This window comes from Pleurodeles waltl, chromosome 7, assembly GCF_031143425.1.
Source record: "Pleurodeles waltl isolate 20211129_DDA chromosome 7, aPleWal1.hap1.20221129, whole genome shotgun sequence".
Taxonomy (NCBI): Eukaryota; Metazoa; Chordata; class Amphibia; order Caudata; family Salamandridae; genus Pleurodeles; species Pleurodeles waltl.
The window spans coordinates 566242656-566261885 of NC_090446.1; the positions used below are offsets into that span (position 1 = coordinate 566242656).

General features: G+C 47.8%; 1 protein-coding gene across 5 annotated transcripts in view; it reads left to right on the plus strand.

The window, feature by feature from the left end:
- The window catches only part of LOC138304355 (serine/arginine repetitive matrix protein 2-like), a 735752-nt gene that overhangs the window by 597740 nt on the left and 118782 nt on the right, over positions 1–19230 (plus strand). For 3 of the 5 annotated variants that reach the window (XM_069244334.1, XM_069244333.1, XM_069244336.1), the window contains exon 13: positions 2020–2151. In XM_069244334.1, the coding sequence (XP_069100435.1) occupies positions 2020–2151 (132 nt within the window). The remainder of the gene's footprint in view (positions 1–2019; positions 2152–19230) is intronic. The other 2 variants (XM_069244335.1, XM_069244337.1) reach the window with 1 other exon arrangement.

Genomic DNA, 19230 nt, shown 5'->3' on the forward strand with positions numbered 1-19230 from the left:
TCTACCAGCTGTCCAACTTGGGTGGTGGTGAGTCTTTGCCTCTCCTTGCAGGACCGTACCTCTGTGCACTGCAACTCTTGTGGCTACCAAGGCTAATTTGCTTTTCTTCCAATTGATATTCAGGATCCATGTAGCCCCGGCCTCCAGCACTCTTCTCTGCAACACGTGGTCTCCTGCCTGCTGCTACAGCAACGTGGGACTCCTTTTCAGGTGTTTGAGTGGGCCTCACTGCAACTCTTGTACCTGCTGCCTGAGTTGCCTGTGGGGGCTGCATCCTCGAATTCTGGCTCTCCACTACTGAGGGTCGCTCGGGACTCCCATCTTTGGGTTTAGTCCCCTCAGACCTTCCTGGTCCCCAGCTTCTCTGCAACTCATCTGGTGGGGGGCACTCTGGTACTTACCTTTTGGGGTTCTTCTAGCTCCTCTCTATAGGTTCCACTTAGCAGGGTGCGGGCCTGCCTTTCACATTCCATTTTTTTTGTGAATGGTTTGTCCTCCCCCCTAGGGTCTCTATTAAGTGTTATTTCACTGTTTTCAATTGCTTTGTATGCCCATTCCTGATTACTAAAATGTATATAATGGTGTGTTTTGCAGCATGAATCCTGTTTTGGATTCACATGCTGTGCATCATTCCGCCATCTAGTGGTTGGGTCCAAAATTGTCTTTGGTTCTTTTTTTTTTTTCTCTCTCCTCCTTTTCCTGGGCATCGTCTACCACCATTTGGTGTTTGGTCTGTCCCTGTATGTCAGACGGTGCCCCGAAAGTTCTGGTGCGTGGTAGCCATCTTCAGATTCTTTTTTCGGCCATTGGCCCGGGAAGCAAAGGAAGAAGCTCCGAAGTTGTGAACAGAGGACGCTGAAAAGACTTGGACAACGATTTCGGCCACCGAGACCAACACAGAGGCAAGGAGAAGGACACAAATGCATGACTGACTGGAAACGCCGATGGAAATCAGCAGGACAGAAAAATTAAGCAAGGTAGGGGTCATGAAAAATATCCCCTTTAAATTCTGCCCGAACTACCACTAAGTTCCCCACAGCGGTACTCACACGAGGCCTGCGATCTCTGCCTCCTTAGTCATCAGAGATAAGGACTGCAAAGCTTGTGCAGCATTCATTCCAAAGACGCTCAAGGCACGCCGAAAACAAATGGAGGAACACCATGCCCGATGCAGAGCCAAAGACAACAGGAGTCGCTGAAAGGAGCTGGACTTTCCAGCGATGAGAAAGATCAAGCGGGAGGTACAGAGTCCACTCACGGAGGGTCGTTCGTCGAATTCCTTGAAGGAACTGCAGAGGAAGGACTCCTGAAAAAGAAGAGGGTAAGAGACTTTGAAAAGAAGCAAGAAAAAAACAGACCCCAAAGATGGGTGGGAAGCACAATAAAGGCAATACCTCAGGGCAGCCCCTATATCAAAGAAAAGGATGATTGAGGGTCAGCCAGTAATAAGAGTCCACGGATCACACACCAGGGATACAGAAGAGGACTGACCTCAAACTGTCGAGACCACAGTTGGCGAAGGGCACCCCGAGACCATCAGGAAAAGAGGTGCCAAAGACTGTGGACTGATGCCCAGCATGTGAATCCAGAAAAATCTTCAAGCTGCAAAACTACTCCTACTGGTAAATAACCATTTTGTTTACTCACCTGCTAGTAAAGTATTGCCTATACAGTATTTTAGTATTTCACTAAAATAAGGTGCCTTTATTTTTGTAACAATGTGTGATTTATTTGTTTGTGTAAGCAGTGTGCAACTATGTGGTATTGCCCAAGCTTTGCATGTCTCCTAGATAAGCCTTGGCTGCTCACCCACAGCTACCTCTAGAGAGCCTGGCTTCCTAGACACTGCCTACACTTTACTAATAGGGGATACCTGGACCTGGTATAGGGTGATACCATAAGTGCTCACCAGGCCAGCTTCCTACATTTAGCTGTTTATTTTTCATGCACCAGCCCATAGCTTCCACAAATGTGATCTTGTTTTAGTGACAGAAATGACTGCTTTTATATTTCATGTAGTGATGTGCTCATATCTGGCAGGTCTCGAAGTCCCCGGAAACCAATTGATTCATTGCGAGATTCCCGATCCCTCAGCTACTCTCCAGCAGATCGAAGAAAAACATCACCAGCAGCACCACCCCACAACCGGAGGTGGGTTCTCAAATTATTAATTACAGAGAGCTGAATAGTACCTGTGCTTTTCATGTATTTATAGCATTGAGCAGGTGTGTTTGGGCAGCCACTAAATATTGTAAATGCTTCCTGCCTAATCTCCATTATGTATTCAGTCCTTTCCAGCTGACCCAGAAGGAACGTATGAGGCTCTGCGTGCATCATAGGACAACATGCTTTGAATATTTCACTTCCTAAGACAGTCTCATAGATACTGAAATGTTGTCTTCCAGGGGTTTCTCCAAAAACTTTGGAAATGCTGACTTGTATGGGCAAAATGTAGTAATAATAAAAAACAAAAAGCAAATGAACTTAGAAGGGGCCTAGGGGAACTAGCTCGCTTCGCCACATGTGACCTCTGAACCCATCCCACATGGCGATGCACAGCCTTTCACCTGTTATTGTCCTATGATGGCATCCTTATCCCACATTAATTTCACGTCCTTATCTCATATTCATTTCATGTATTATGATGTTACTTCCTCTGTCAGATGTGTTCGTGAAAAAATAAGACTCAGCAGAAAATGGCATGGAAACACTTAACTACTAGTCATGTGGGGCACAGTCTCAGTATTTCTGGAGGCATGATCCAGTATATACTTGAGTGACATCATAGTTGGGGGGGGGGACCATCAAAGTAGTTTCCCATTTACTCAGTGAACCCTCCTCCACTGGTAAGAATATCAGGTGGTTTGGTCTAACCCCAAAACTTATCACTAAATTGGTCAGCTCTTGCAGGTCATGCCAATTCAGTGTATGAGTGTGAGAAAATTGATTATTAGTTATGAGACCTCACTAACAATTTCACTATTCTATATCTAACCCAGTTAGGTTACTGAAGTTTAAACTTTAGCTCAACCCTGGATAATTTATTCACAAAGCAGTCATGCTTAATTCAAAGGAAACAAGTGTTAGGCATTTATCTTTACCATGCACTTAATAATTTGAAACCACAACACAAAATGTCAGTTCCACTTTAAAAAAACAAATAGTATACATTTTACTGAGCAGATAGATACCAAATGTAAAGAAATGGCTCCCTGTTGCAGTTACCCCCCACTTTTTGCCTGATACTGATGCTGACTTGAAGTGTGTTGGGACCCTGCTAATCAGGCCCCAGAACCAGTGTTCTTTCACCTAAAATGTACCATTGTCTCCACAATTGGCACAACCCTGGCACCCAGGTAAGTCCCTTGTAACTGGTACCCCTGATACCAAGGGCCCTGATGCCAGGGAAGGTCTCGAAGGGCTGCAGCATGCCCTATGCCACCCTAGGGACCCCTCACTCAGCACAGACACACTGCTTGCCAGCTTGTGTGTGCTGGTGGGGAGACAATGACTAAGTCGACCTGCCACTCCCCTCAGGGTGCCATGCCAACCTCACACTGCCTGTGGCATAGGTAAGTCACCCCTCTAGCAGGCCTCACAGCCCTAAGGCAGGGTGCACTATACCACAGGTGAGGGCATAGGTGCATGAGCACTATGCCTCTACAGTGTCTAAGCAAAACCTTAGACATTGTATGTGCAGGGTAGCCATAAGAGTATATGGTCTGGGAGTCTGTCAAAAATGAACTCCACAGCTCCATAATGGCTACACTGAATACTGGGAAGTTTAGTATCAAAATTCTCAGAATAATAAACCCACACTAATGCCAGTGTTCGATTTATTAAAAAATGCACACAGAGGGCATCTTAGAGATGCCCCCTGTATTTTACCCAATTGTTCAGTGCAGGACTGATTGGTCTGTGCCAGCCTCCTGCTGAGAGACAAGTTTCTGACCCCATGTGGTGAGGGCCTTTGTGCTCTGAGGACAAACAAAAGCCTGCTCTGGGTGGAGGTGCTTAACACCTCCCCCCTGCAGGAACTGTAACACCTAGCAGTGAGCCTCAAAGGCTCAGGCTTCGTGTTACAATGCCCCAGGGCACTCCAGCTAGTGGAGATGCCTGCCCCCTGGACACAGCCCCCACTTTTGGCGCCCCCACAGCAATGCCTGCAGATGGAATCCCAAGGCTCCCCCTGACCGCGACTGCCTGCTCCTTAGATCCCGATGCCTGGTAAAGACTCTGCACCCACAGCCCCCAGGACCTGAAGGATCCGAACTCCAGTGCAGGAGTGACCCCCAGGAGGCTCTCTTCCTTGCCCAGGTGGTGGCTACCCCGAGGAGCCCCCCCCCCTTGCCTGCCTGCATCGCTGAAGAGACCCCTTGGTCTCCCATTGAAACCTATTGAGAACCCGACGCGTGTTTGCACACTGCACCCGGCCGCCCCCGTGCTGCTGAGGGTGTACTTTCTGTGTGGACTTGTGTCCCCCACGGTGCCCTACAAAACCCCTCTGGTCTGCCCTCCGAAGACGCAGGTACTTACTGCTAGCAGACTGGAACCGGGGTACCCCCTTCTCCATTGAAGCCTATGCATTTTGGGCACCACTTTGACCTCTGCACCTGACCGGCCCTGAGCTGCTGGTGTGGTAACTTTGGGGTTGCTCTGAACCCCCAACGGTGGGCTACCTTGGACCCAAACTTGAACCCCGTAGGTGGTTTACTTACCTGCAAAAACTAACAAACTCTTACTCCCCCCCAGGAACTGTTGAAAATTGCACTGTCTAGTTTTAAAATAGCTATATGTGATTTATGTGAAAAGTGTATATGCTATTTTGCTAATTCAAAGTTCCTAAAGTACCTACCTGCAATACCTTTCATTTGAAGTATTACATGTAAAATATGAACCTGTGGTTCTTAAAATAAACTAAGAAAAGATATTTTTCTATACAAAAACCTATTGGCCTGGAATTGTCTGTGTGTGTTCCCCATTTATTGCTTGTGTATGTACAACAAATGCTTAACACTACTCCTTTGATAAGTCTACTGCTCGACCACACTACCACAAAATAGAGCATTAGAATGATCTCTTTTTGCCACTATCTTACCTCTAAGGGGAACCCTTGGACTCTGTGCATACTATTCCTTACTTTGAAATAGTGCATACAAAGCCAACTTCCTACACCAAAGCAACACATTTTCAAAGAAGTAATGAAAAATCAGACCTTTCCACTTTGTATTTTAAAATACTATTAATTTCAGTGGTTCAACCATGGTTTTAGCTATTCCCAAATTGAAGTTATACATACTAGTGTTATAATGTGACTCAGTGCTTTTCTATGGGGGAGCGAGCCTTGCCTCTGTGAAAAACAAATTTGGAGATTTTTCACTGTCAGGACATGAAATACTTAAATACACATGTCCTGCTTATTTAATACCATGGGTAGGAAGATGGCTGTCTTTGTAGTGTACCAGTGTAAGGGGACACTGCAGGTAGTCCAGGGCAACCCTTTTTGTCTGACAGGGGTTAAAATAATAACCTTAAATGCTCTTTTTGTGGTAGCGTGGGCAACCTGTTTAGGCTTACTTGAGGATAGTGTTAAGCATTTATTGCAAACACAGAACCAGCATGCAAGATGCACACTCAAGTAAATCCAACACTAATTTATAAAAATAACACTTTTATATTAATCTAGACACCAAGATCATCGTAATAAGTACTTTTCAACGGTTTTTATGGACTTAAGGTGAGTATGGGGCAAAGTCCAAGGCAGCACCAACAGCTCCCCTCAGGAGGCTCTGGGACATCTGGGTACAGAGATTTGTTTCAGAGTCCGGTATCTTGTTCGTTTGGGAAGTGGTCCTGTGACAGGCTGCAGATGGTGGTTGACTGGGTGCCAGTCTAGGTGAACCTAAAGAGGGGCTTAGGTCTTGAGGGTCTTTGTCACAGAGTCACACCATCTGTACACTTGCCCTCTGGCTGAGGGCTTATGTGCAGTGGTGCTTTGAGGCTTTAGGTCATGCTGCTGAAGACACTTATGGTTCCTGGTCCCTGCACAAAGATGCTGCAGGTGGCAACGGGGGAGGGGTGCAGTCTGGCCAAACCCTTGGGTTGGCTCAGCTTCTGATTGTCCTAGAACTCTGTTGGCACTGTCGCGCTTACTTTGGACTAGAGGTGTGGGCCACTGGTGCTTTGAGGTGTCTGGTTCCGGTGTTCGGAGACTCAATCTGTGTCTTGCTGACCTGGTGAAGAGGAGAAATAGGGCAGTGCGGCCACTGTAGGCAGCTGGGTTCTGGTTGAAGTGTGCCCCCCTCCCTTTTTGCCTGTTTTTTGGATCTTCAGGCAACTTTGACAAAAGTGCACTGGGTTCCTGCTAACCAGGCCCCCCAATGCCAGTGTTCTTTCCCTAAAACTGCACAGTTGTTGTACCCAATTGGCAAAACCTTTGGATGCTACTAAGTCCCTAGTAATGGTATCCCTGTTAACTAGGGCATGGGGTACTAAAGGAAGGCCTCTGAGGACCGAATTTTGTGGCACCGCCACAGACCCTCCCATTAAGTGCACACTGCTGCTTTATCAGGCTGTGTCTTGGTGCAGAACTAAATTTAAAACATGACATGACACAGCCTGTGTCATCTCGCCTAAACACTACATGCAGTATATGTAATTCATCCTTTTGGCAGGCCTTACAGCCCTAATGCAGTGTGCATTATATTACATGTTAGGGAAAATCTGCATAAGCAGATATGCCCCTGCTATGTTTTTGTCGATTCCCAGACAGTGTTTTGGGAAGCCATTTTAAGTGCATGTGCTGGACACTGGCTATTACAAGTTCTCCAACTATATGGTGGCTTTTCTGAATCCTGGGATGTTTGGTATCAAACGTCTCAGAATAATAAACTCTCACTGACCCCAGTGATGTATTTATTACAACCTGCACACACAGGACACCTTAGGTGCCCCCTGAAAACCTACCAACTCCCTAGCGTGGACACTGACTGGTCAAACCCAGTGCAGCCACCTTAGAGTTCCAGCCCCCTGAGGTGAGAGCCAACACTGAGGGCTCAGAACAAAGGCCTGTTCTGGGAAGAGGTGCTAACACCTTGTCCAGGCAGGATGGACATTCCTTTGCAAGGACCTTCGAACGTCTTTTCCTGACCTCACCTTTGGTGGCAGGACTGGCAGGAAAATTGGGCATATTAGGTGTGCCCACTCCATGTCGGGCCCACCGCTATTGTGGACAAGTTGAAGCAGACACCACTTTTTAAATTCCTTCATCTTATTTGGAAGGAATTCAGGCCACTAGGGGTAGGACTATGCCCACCTCCCAACAGAAGGGGGTCTTAAAAAGGGTGTAGTCAACCTAAAGGTGAGTAGCCCATTGGCTACCACCTGGCACTACCGGTAACTCCCCTAAATTCAGTGTTTAGCTGGGACCTCTGAACCCTAGAACTCAGATTCCTGATGACCTAAGAAGAGCCAGACACTGATTCCCATCAGCATGGAAGACTGCAGGCATCAACTGACTTGGCCCCAGCCCTACGGGCCTGTTGCAGCCCTCGATGATCCTGCGCCAAAAGACCACCTGTCCTGCGGCCCAGCGACCTCCAAAGCTTTGGGAGGACTGCCTGCCTTTGGCAAAGATCAATATCTCCTGAGAACAGCAGACCTGTTTAAGAAGAGATTAACTAAAGGAAAAAGGAACTCTGCCCAGGGGAACTGCGAGTCTGCCTCCAGACCCAACGCTGCATTCCACCTGTCCTGTGAAGGTTCCTCAACCATCATGAGCCAGAGTTCACCGTGGGCTGGTCCCTGCTAGACTCTCTCGAAGCCTTCAGTCTCAAACCCATATCCAAGATGTGTTGCCACTCATGACACGGCCGCCCCCATGCTGCTGAGGGTGTCAGTTTGGTGCTGCCTTGTGGCTCCTCTTGTGCTTACCTCAGCCCCAGGAGATCGACCCCTGACACCACTTTACTCACCTGTGAGCAGTGCATCTTTGTTCACCCCCAGTCTCCATTGGCTAGCATTGGGCACCTCTGCACCCGGCCGCCTCTGTGCCACTGTGGGTGCAATCTTTTTGTACTGGTTTGAACCGTTCCCAATGGTGACCTGAAACAGACTGGATTTGTAATTAGTGGTGTTGACTACAAAACTGCATTTTTGTTTTCCTCCCATAGGTTAACATTGAGAGCTCTAAAAATTGCACTGTCGACTTTTGAAACTGCAAAGTAACTATCATTTAAAAAGTGCTTATCTTATAACAAATTTCTTCGGTTCTAAGTATATATAAAAGCAAAGGTTATTTTTCTAAATTGGTCTGATTTATTCATTTAGTGTCTCTTACTGGCTCTGTGAGTACCACAAATGCTTAACACAACTCCTTGGTAAGCCTAACTGCTTGCTCACACTACCACAAATAGAGCATTATACCTACCTACATTTACCTTTGCAAACTAATTGGGGATCCATTGGATTCTCTCCACATAGTGCTTCATTTTCCTGCACTGTATAGAGAACCAGCTTCCTATAGCCACTCTCCTGACTGGCCTTGTGGATCCTGAATCCCTCAACAGTAGGTTTGCTTTGGTGCTGTTGGAGTGTGGACTGGGCCACCAAAAAGCCTTAGATGCTGCAAGGGATCAGTACCCCAGGTATAGGTGTAGGGAGACTCCAGGAGGGGTCAGTACCTTGGGATTTCAGAGAAGTGACCAGGCTGAGCTCCAACAATCTCTTCCTGACTTTTTGATCCCTCTGTGGGCCTGATGGCTGACAGGACAAGAGTACCAGACTTTGCGAGTGGTGCTTGCAGATGCAGGCAAGCAGCTCCTTTGCTCCAAGGGAGGTTTTTTTTTCCCCAGTTGTTGTGGTGGTGGCAGTCCTCCAATCATTTGGGGAGGTTGTCTAGCTCTTTGTGAAGTTGGTCCCATCAATTGTCAAAGTGCAAGCAGCCTGGCAGGGTTTGGTGCCAATCTTTACAGGTCTTCAGTTCTCGCTCTCTTGGTCTTTCTTTCTTCCTCTGTACCTAGTAGTCGAATCTTCACTTGGTCTGCTTTTCTGGTGTCGGACCCCCTAAATACTCAATTTAGGGGCTTTAAGAGGAGGGAAGGGTAATGGCCATTGGGATACTCACCCTTGAGGTCACTACACCCCATAAATGACCCCTTCCTATGGGGAGTGGGTATCACCATGTCTGAGTTCCTAATAACACATCACGCAAGATGGTGGAATTCTCTTTTTGTGTTAACTTGAGGCTGCCCACCTTAGGGCTCTGTTCAGCCTGTAAGTGCTACTCGCCTCCTGACTAGCTAATTTTCCCACCTGTCCTGGTGCTAGATGTCCCCAATGGGTGGGGTTGCCTCTTCCAACTCTGGAAAAAGCCTGAGTCTCATATCAAAGGTGACTAGGACTTTGAAATCCTTGGCCGTGGTATACAGATTTACTATCCATCCTGCTGGAGGAGGTCGTAACATCTCCTGCCAGAGCAGGCATTGTTTCTGACCTCCGAGTGGGGGCAGTCATCTGCAGGGTGGTCAAACACATCTGTAGTGGCAGGCTGGTCGATACCAGTCAGCCAACACACCAGATGACTTGTTTCAGGGGGGTACCTCTCAGATACCCTCTGGGTGCATGCTTCAGTTACAACACTGGCATCAGTGTGGATTTAAGACGAGCTGTTTGATACCAAATACCACTGTTTTCCGTGTAGCTATTATGTAGCTGGGTTACTTGTGATGACCAGTATCCAGTTAATGTTCTAAATTGGCTACCCTGTCACTTGAAATATCTGATAATGAAACCAAACATCACATGGGCATATCTGCATCAGGCAGATGGATCCTCGCATAAAGTATAATGCACCCTCCCTTGGGGCTTCAAGACTTGCTGTAGGGGTGACTTACATATATTAGATACAATGAATTTCGCATGGCTCACAATGTGTGCACCATGTTGTATTTTCACTCCTGATTTGCACCATGATATGCAGTCTGTGATGGAAGGCTGTGTGCAATTTGTGTGGGGGTCCCTTTGGGTGGCATAAGGTATGTTGCAGCCCTTAGGTACTCTTGGCACCCACGCCCTAGGTAACAGGGGTACCATTTTCTAGGAATGTACAGTAGGTATAAGGGGGGGGCAAGAAGTAGGGGGATATCTGCAAATAAGTCTAGTTACCTCCTCAATGTACCCTACCCTCTGGACTTTAAGGGTGTCATGTGGTTCTATTAAGGTAGTAAGATTCTGTTTTAGGGTGGCAGCACCACCGTATGTGGGAGACTGAGTCAGTCCCACACAACACTGTCAGGCTAACTCATGGCTAGCCTGAAGTGCCTCCCCCAACCCTGGAAAGGAGAAGGTGCTATGTGGCAACCTAACACCTCAGGGAAGTTGTGGAAACGGATCATTCCCCTTTCACTTAGCTACACAGTGACTCACATGCCAAGGCAGGACACGAGATGCAAACTGGATTTCAGTATATTTATTGAAGCAATAGCATCCTAGTATAAAAATCATGAGCTGTGATAGGGCAGATGAAACATAAGATGTAAAGTAGATAAACAACTCAACCATTTTGTATGATGTCAGAGTGTAGAAATTCCTGCCTGAACCCTGTGTCTAAGTTGGAGAGCATAGTGGTTGTAACCCTTCTGCCTTTCCCAATCTAAGGGAGTAACTCAAACCCCATACCTGAATACGATGGCAAGGGCCTGCCTGTTGTCTGGATGGTAATCCTCTTGGTAAGCTGAAGTCAGCGCCAAGATCAGCAAAGCTGCCTGTGTTGTGGTAAGAGTAACAGGACAATCATGAATGGAATGCCCTCTGCCTCTTTAGGCCTGTGTTGTTTATATAATACACCGTACAGAGTCTGTGGAACAGGCCTGACGTACCGATGTGTCTATTGAATAGGGACTGGCTCCTACACTGGCAGTACAAGTTAGCATATCACGTGAGCATGGCACAGAGTGCACTTTGTACAATGGTTTAATAAAATGTGCAGCACAAACTCTGTCTTCCTAGAAAGAGGCAGCTGATTAAAATATGAAAACAAGCTAAAAGCAGGTTATGCTAACAAATATGAAAATGATTAAAATGCATGAGTGTAAAAAGCACAGGCTGCAAGCCTAATGCTAAAACAAGTGTGCCCACCCTAGGTGCTAGAGTGGTGCTACAACCAGGGCTTGCCTTACAGGTTACATAGCAGTACCTAAAATGCAGTTTTAGGTCTTGCATAAGGTTTTGTTGTCCAGGTGAAATTTTCAGTGTTACATCTGCATGCTAGGCTGCATTGGTAGGCCCAGAGTCATGTATTCCCTGTAGGGGTGGAACAATCAGTGCTTTAGACCACTTGTGACATTTAACTTCTAAGCCATGGGTACACAGACTAGGGATGTATAGGTAAATTAAATATGCCAGTCATTAAATACCGTCTCCTGGGTACCAACAGGAGACCTTAACCTAAATTTGGCCAACTGCCTCAAAAGAGATGGCATTGCACAGAATATTGACGCAAAGTGGGGGATTCCAGCCCTGGTATCTAAATGTAGCAACTGTAGGAAAGTAGCATCTTTCTGACAGTTACCCCCACTGTTTGCCTGGTGTCAGTGTGTTTGTACTGTAGTGCACTGGGATCCTGCTAACCGGGACCCTGTGTGTGTGATTTCCTCTAAATTTGGTTGCTTGGTAACTTTCTCACCCCACAATTGGCATATGGTGCATTCACGTAAGTCCCTAGTATAAGCTACTTAGGTACCCAGGGCATTGGTACACCAGGGGTCTCCCATGGGCAGCAGCACGTATTATGCCACCCATGGGAGTTCATGCTAACTGTCTGTAAGCCTGCCATTGCAGCCTGTGTGAAAGGGTGCATGTACCTTCCCTTTAAATGTAAGGCTTGCCTTATATCAGTCACTGCACTTGGGCACTAAGTCACCACTCTAGTAGGCTCTTCAAACCAAGGGCAGGGTGCATGTTACTAAGTGTGAGGGCACCCTTGCATGAACATAGGTGCCCCTATAAACCCCGGACTCCACTCCCTGAGCTGCATAAGTGAGGGGAAGCCATCTTAAGCTAAGTAGTGGACACCGGTTAACACAAGTAGTCCAGCTACATAATGGCTTCTCCAAACCTAGGCATGTTTTGTATCAAATATGTCACAAATTCCAGTGCTAGTTTCATGATCCCATGTAGCCTCGGGGTTCCTTAGAGTACCCACTCCCCCCCCCCAGTTCTACAGGTACATCCTTGCAGGGTCTGAATACCACCCTGCGCTGCTGCTGCCCTAACTCAAGCTGGGGAAGGCAGAACAAAGGATTTCCTGTAAGGTAGAGGTGTGATCACCTCTCCCTTTGAATTGGGTGTTGCTGAGCTAGAGGGGCCTCTGGGCGCCACCAGACTGCTTTGAAGGGTGCACATTTGGTGCCTTCATTGCATAAACTGGCTTGCACCAGTGCTGGAACCCTCGGTTCCCACTCTTGTGTGAAACCACACAAAGGACAGGGGAGTGAACACCCCCTGTATAGCTCCTCCCCTATGGAGGTGCACAGAGCTCTGCCAGGTGGCAACCTGATTCTGCCATCTTGGAAACAAGATGTGAAGAGGCCCCTGGGAGCATCTGACTGGTTAGGCTAGATAGATGAAGTCCCTGACATCCCTCTGATAGTTGGGTCAGTGACCAACCCCCTTTTAGGATTACTTAATGCTCCCCCAAGGGTGGGTCCTCAGATTTGTTGAGCAAGACTCTACATGGCAGTCTCTGCAAGACATCTTCTGCTCCTGATCTCCGGAACCGCTGCTGGTCTGCTTTTGAAACTGAAACAAGACTATCTAGTTGGGGATGGCTCCCACTGCAACATTGTTTCTCCAGGTCCTGCAGGATTTCTACAACATCTGTGGCTGTGCATCATCCAGGGTCACAAGGACTCGGTTTGCATCCTAGAAGCTAAAAGGAATCTTCCTTGGAGTGAAGGAGTCACTCCCCTGCACCCGCAGGCACCTTAAGATGAAATGTTGGTGGATCCTGCTGTCCCACGGATATCGAAAGGCTCTGCAACACAGATGGTAGTTCTGTGGTCCCCTCCAGGTACTACTCGTCTTCTATCTAACTTAAGAGACAGTGGTCCTTTGCTGCAGTCACTGGAACAGGGCCCCTGTGCACTGCGACTGTTGCTTTTACCAAGGCTTGTTGGCTCTTCCAGGAGATCTTCAAGCTCTAAGAAGCCCCAGCCTTCAACACTCTGCAAGTCCAAGCTTAGCTTCCACTCTGCAGCTCCTGCGATGGGGGTGGGGGGTCCTGTTTTGTTGAGCTGGTGAGGCCTCCCTGTGCTTGCTGCCAGAGTGGATCACTTGCGGACTTCAACTATTTCTGCTGGCTTTCCTTCCTGCTGAGGACCAGCCTGGAGTCCCCCCCAAGGGTAGAGTTGTGGGACCTTGCTTGTTGGTGGTCCTACTGACCCTCATGCAATACGGTGACCCACATGGGACAGCTCGTGGGCGACTCAAAGTATCTTCCTGCATCCCCTAGACTCCATAGCTGGACTACATCCTTCACCAACCTGCGGGAGCTTCACGTCTAGAAGGTGTGCACATTGCCTACCTCCACTGCCTAGATAACTGAGTGAGATGGATACTGTCCCCTTCTTTTTAAGGTTCTTCACATCCAGAATCCACACTTGGTTTCCACCGACCTGGTCCACGGGTTGACTCCAACAAGGGTTTCTGACGTCACTTTATCCCTATGCACCTGGGCTCCCTGGTTTAGGTACTCCAGTCTTCTGGGTACCCACAGGTGGGGGTACTATCCAACCTTGTGTGTGCCAACTGGTTTCCTCTGGGAAGGGTTCTGAATCCTAGTCTATGGGACACCCGGCTCGATAACTGCACCCAGGCGTCTGTGGGATTTCTGATTCTTACCTTCAGTAAATCGTAACACCTTGGTTGGGCACATACATTCTTATACCACATTTGTAGTGTATGGTTTGGTCCCCACATAGGGTCCCAGTTATTTCTATGCTTTTCCTGCTTGTTGCTAAGTGTATATTTTGTGTACAGGTATATTCAAATGGAGAAATACCAATGTTAGTACAGAAGTAGTGTTGTAATAAAGAATACTTTATTTTTGCAACACCTGGTTCTTTCTTGTGTTACAATCGCTGACTAACTACTGTGAATCCTTTTCTGAATTCACATGCTGTGCATCATTTAGCCATCTAGTGGTAGGGTCCAGAATTGTCTCTTTTTTTTATTTTATTTTTCCTCTTTTAGACGTTGTCGACCACAGTTTGGTGTTAGGTCCACCTCCTTATGACGGAACCCCGGAAGTTCCTGTGCATGGTAGCCATCTTCAGATTCTTTTTTTCCGCCATTAGGTCTGTGTAAAGAAATGGCTCCCTGTTGCAGTTACCCCCCCACTTTTTGCCTGATACTGATGCTGACTTGACTGAGAAGTGTGCTGGGACCCTGCTAACCAGGCCCCAGCACCAGTGTTCCTTCACCTAAAATGTACCATTGTATCCACAATTGGCACACCCTGGCATTCAGATAAGTCCCTTGTAAACTGGTACTTCTAGTACCAAGGGCCCTGATGCCAAGGAAAGGTCTCTAAGGGCTGCAGCATGTCTTATGCCACCCTAGAGACCCCTCACTCAGCACAGACACACTGCTTACAAGCCTGTGTGTGCTAGTGAGAACAAAATGAGTAAGTCGACATGGCACTCCCCTCAGGGTGCCATGCCAGCCTCTCACTGCCTATGCAGTATAGGTAAGACACCCCTCTAGCAGGCCTTACAGCCCTAAGGCAGGGTGCACTATACCATAGGTGAGGGTACCAGTGCATGAGCATGGTACCCCTACAGTGTCTAAACAAAACCTTAGACATTGTAAGTGCAGGGTAGCCATAAGAGTATATGGTCTGGGAGTCTGTCAAACACGAACTCCACAGCACCATAATGGCTACACTGAAAACTGGGAAGTTTGGTATCAAACTTCTCAGCACAATAAATGCACACTGATGCCAGTGTACATTTTATTGTAAAATACACCCCAGAGGGCACCTTAGAGGTGCCCCCTGAAACTTAACCGACTATCTGTGTAGGCTGACTAGTTCTAGCAGCCTGCCACAAACCGAGACATGTTGCTGGCCCCATGGGGAGAGTGCCTTTGTCACTCTGAGGCCAGTAACAAAGCCTGCACTGGGTGGAGATGCTAACACCTCCCCCAGGCAGGAATTGTCACACCTGGCGGTGAGCCTCAAAGGCTCACCTCCTTTGTGCCAACCCAGCAGGACACTCCAGCTAGTGGAGTTGCCCGCCCCCTCCGGCCAGGCCCCACTTTTGGCGGCAAGGCTGGAGGGAACAAAGAAAGCAACAAGGAGGAGTCACTGGCCAGTCAGGACAGCCCCTAAGGTGTCCTGAGCTGAGGTGACTCTGACTTTTAGCAATCTTCCATCTTGCAGATGGAGGATTCCCCCAATAGGGTTAGGATTGTGACCCCCTCCCCTTGGGAGGAGGCACAAAGAGGGTGTACCCACCCTCAGGGCTAGTAGCCATTGGCTACTAACCCCCCAGACCTAAACACGCCCTTAAATTTAGTATTTAAGGGCTACCCTGAACCCTAGAAAATTAGATTCCTGCAACTACAAGAAGAAGGACTGCCTAGCTGAAACCCCTGCAGAGGAAGACCAGAAGACGACAACTGCCTTGGCTCCAGAAACTCACCGGCCTGTCTCCTGCCTTCCAAAGACCCTGCTCCAGCGACGCCTTCCAAAGGGACCAGCGACCTCGCCATCCTCTGAGGACTGCCCCTGCTTCGAAAAGACAAGAAACTCCCGAGGACAGCGGACCTGCTCCAAGAAAAGCTGCAACTTTGTTTCCAGCAGCTTTAAAGAACCCTGCAAGCTCCCCGCAAGAAGCGTGAGACTTGCAACACTGCACCCGGCGACCCCGACTCGGCTGGTGGAGATCCAACACCTCAGGAGGGACCCCAGGACTACTCTAAGACTGTGAGTACAAAAACCTGTCCCCCCTGAGCCCCCACAGCGCCGCCTGCAGAGGGAATCCCGAGGCTTCCCCTGACCGCGACTCTTTGAATCCTAAGTCCCGACACCTGGGAGAGACCCTGCACCCGCAGCCCCCAGGACCGGAAGGACCGAACTTTCACTGGAGAAGTGACCCCCAGGAGTCCCTCTCCCTTGCCCAAGTGGAGGTTTCCCCGAGGAACCCCCCCCTTGCCTGCCTGCAGCGCTGAAGAGATCCCGAGATCTCTCATAGACTAACATTGCGAACCCGACGCTTGTTTCTACACTGCACCCGGCCGCCCCCGCGCCGCTGAGGGTGAAATTTCTGTGTGGGCTTGTGTCCCCCCCGGTGCCCTACAAAACCCCCCTGGTCTGCCCTCCGAAGACGCGGGTACTTACCTGCAAGCAGACCGGAACCGGGGCACCCCCTTCTCTCCATTCTAGCCTATGTGTTTTGGGCACCACTTTGAACTCTGCACCTGACCGGCCCTGAGCTGCTGGTGTGGTGACTTTGGGGTTGCTCTGAACCCCCAACGGTGGGCTACCTTGGACCAAGAACTAAGCCCTGTAAGTGTCTTACTTACCTGGTTAACCTAACAAATACTTACCTCCCCTAGGAACTGTGAAAATTGCACTAAGTGTCCACTTTTAAAACAGCTATTTGTGAATAACTTGAAAAGTATACATGCAATTTTGATGATTTGAAGTTCCTAAAGTACTTACCTGCAATACCTTTCGAATGAGATATTACATGTAGAATTTGAACCTGTGGTTCTTAAAATAAACTAAGAAAAGATATTTTTCTATATAAAAACCTATTGGCTGGATTTGTCTCTGAGTGTGTGTACCTCATTTATTGTCTATGTGTATGTACAACAAATGCTTAACACTACTCCTTGGATAAGCCTACTGCTCGACCACACTACCACAAAATAGAGCATTAGTATTATCTATTTTTACCACTATTTTACCTCTAAGGGGAACCCTTGGACTCTGTGCATGCTATTCCTTACTTTGAAATAGCACATACAGAGCCAACTTCCTACATTGGTGGATCAGCGGTGGGGTACAAGACTTTGCATTTGCTGGACTACTCAGCCAATACCTGATCACACGACAAATTCCAAAATTGTCATTAGAAATTGATTTTTGCAATTTGAAAAGTTTTCTAAATTCTTAAAAGACCTGCTAGGGCCTTGTGTTAGATCCTGTTTAGCATTTCTTTTAGAGTTTAAAAGTTTGTAAAAGTTTGAATTAGATTCTAGAACCAGTTGTAGATTCTTAAAAAGTATTCCAACTTTTAGAAGCAAAATGTCTAGCACAGATGTGACTGTGGTGGAACTCGACACCACACCTTACCTCCATCTTAAGATGAGGGAGCTAAGGTCACTCTGTAAAATAAAGAAAATAACAATGGGCCCCAAACCTACCAAAATACAGCTCCAGGAGCTTTTGGCAGAGTTTGAAAAGGCCAACCCCTCTGAGGGTAGCAACTCAGAGGAAGAGGATAGTGACTTGGAGGAAAATTCCCCCCTACCAGTCCTATCTAGGGAGAACAGGGTCCCTCAAACCCTGACTCCAAAAATAATAGTCAGAGATGCTGGTTCCCTCACAGGAGAGACCAACACCTCTGAAATCACTGAGGATAACTCCAGTGAAGATGACCCCCTGTTAGCCAGGATGGTCAAAAGATTGGCTTTGGAAAAGCAGCTCCTAGCCATAGAAAGGGAAAGAAAAGAGATGGGCCTAGGTCCCATCGATGGTGGCAGCAACTTAAATAGGGTCAGAGATTCTCCAAACATCCTAAAAATCCCCAAAGGGATTGTAACAAAATATGAAGATGGTGATGACATCACCAAATGGTTCACAGCTTTTGAGAGGGCTTGTGTAACCAGAAAAGTAAACAGATCTCACTGGGGTGCTCTCCTTTGGGAAATGTTCACTGGAAAGTGTAGGGATAGACTCCTCACACTCTCTGGAAAAGATGCAGAATCTTATGACCTCATGAAGGGTACCCTGATTGAGGGCTTTGGATTATCCACTGAGGAGTATAGAATTAGATTCAGGGGGGCTCAAAAATCCTCGAGCCAGACCTGGGTTGATTTTGTAGACTACTCAGTAAAAACACTAGATGGTTGGTTAACTGGAAATGAAGTGTGTGACTATGTTGGGCTTTATAATTTGTTTATGAAAGAACACATTCTAAGTAACTGCTTCAATCAAAAGTTGCTTCAGTATCTGGTAGACCTAGGTCCAATTTCTCCCCAAGAATTGGGAAAGAAGGCAGACCACTGGGTCAAGACTAGGGTAACCAAAACTTCCACTGGGGGTGACCAAAAGAAAGGGGTTACAAAAACTCCCCAGGAAAAAGTGGGTGACACTAGAAACAAAGAAAAAGAGTCCTCTGTAGGCCCCCAAAAACCAGAACAGGTGGGTGGGCCCCAAGACATAACCCAAAACAAAGGTGGGTACCAGGGTAAGAACTGGGATGCCACTAAGGCCTGGTGCCACAACTGTAAACAGTCTGGGCACCACACCAAGGACACTTCTTGTCCCAAAAACAAACCCCAGAACAAAATTCCTGGGGTAACCAGTGTAGCCATGGGAGATGACTCCTCAGATGAGGAGGTCTTCCTAGCCTTCAACTGGAAACAGGGCCCAACAGGTGAGTTGGAGATTCCAGAGGGAAGCAGACACTTCCACCACCTACTGGTGAATGGAATCCCAACCACTGCCCTGAGAGACACTTGTGCCAGTCACACTATTGTGCATGACAGGCTGGTGCTCTCAAACCAGTACATCCCAGGTGAGACTGCCAGGGTAAGAGTTAGCCTAGACAGGGTCACTAAGAGGCCTATGGCTTTAGTACCCATAGAAGTGGGTGGCACTCTTAGCTGGAGAAGGGTAGTAGTCAGTACAGACCTCCCCCTTGATTGTCTCCTTGGAAATGACTACCCAGAGGTTAGTCAGAGCCCAAGAGAGGAACTGGTCCAGTGCCAGTCCTCTCCCAAGGATTCTGGAAGTCCTGCCTCTGCAGTAAATGCAAGCAGGCCCCAGAAGAAGAAGAAAAGAAAACAGAGTAGGAAGGGTGGACAACCTTTAGCCAAGGTTACAGCAAGCCAAGGAGATTCTGCTCCAGTAGGGGAGAACTCCAAAAATGGCCCTAATAAAGTCCAACCTGACCCACAAGAAGTCCTGGCTAGTCAGGCAACTGTTAAACCTGAGTGGGT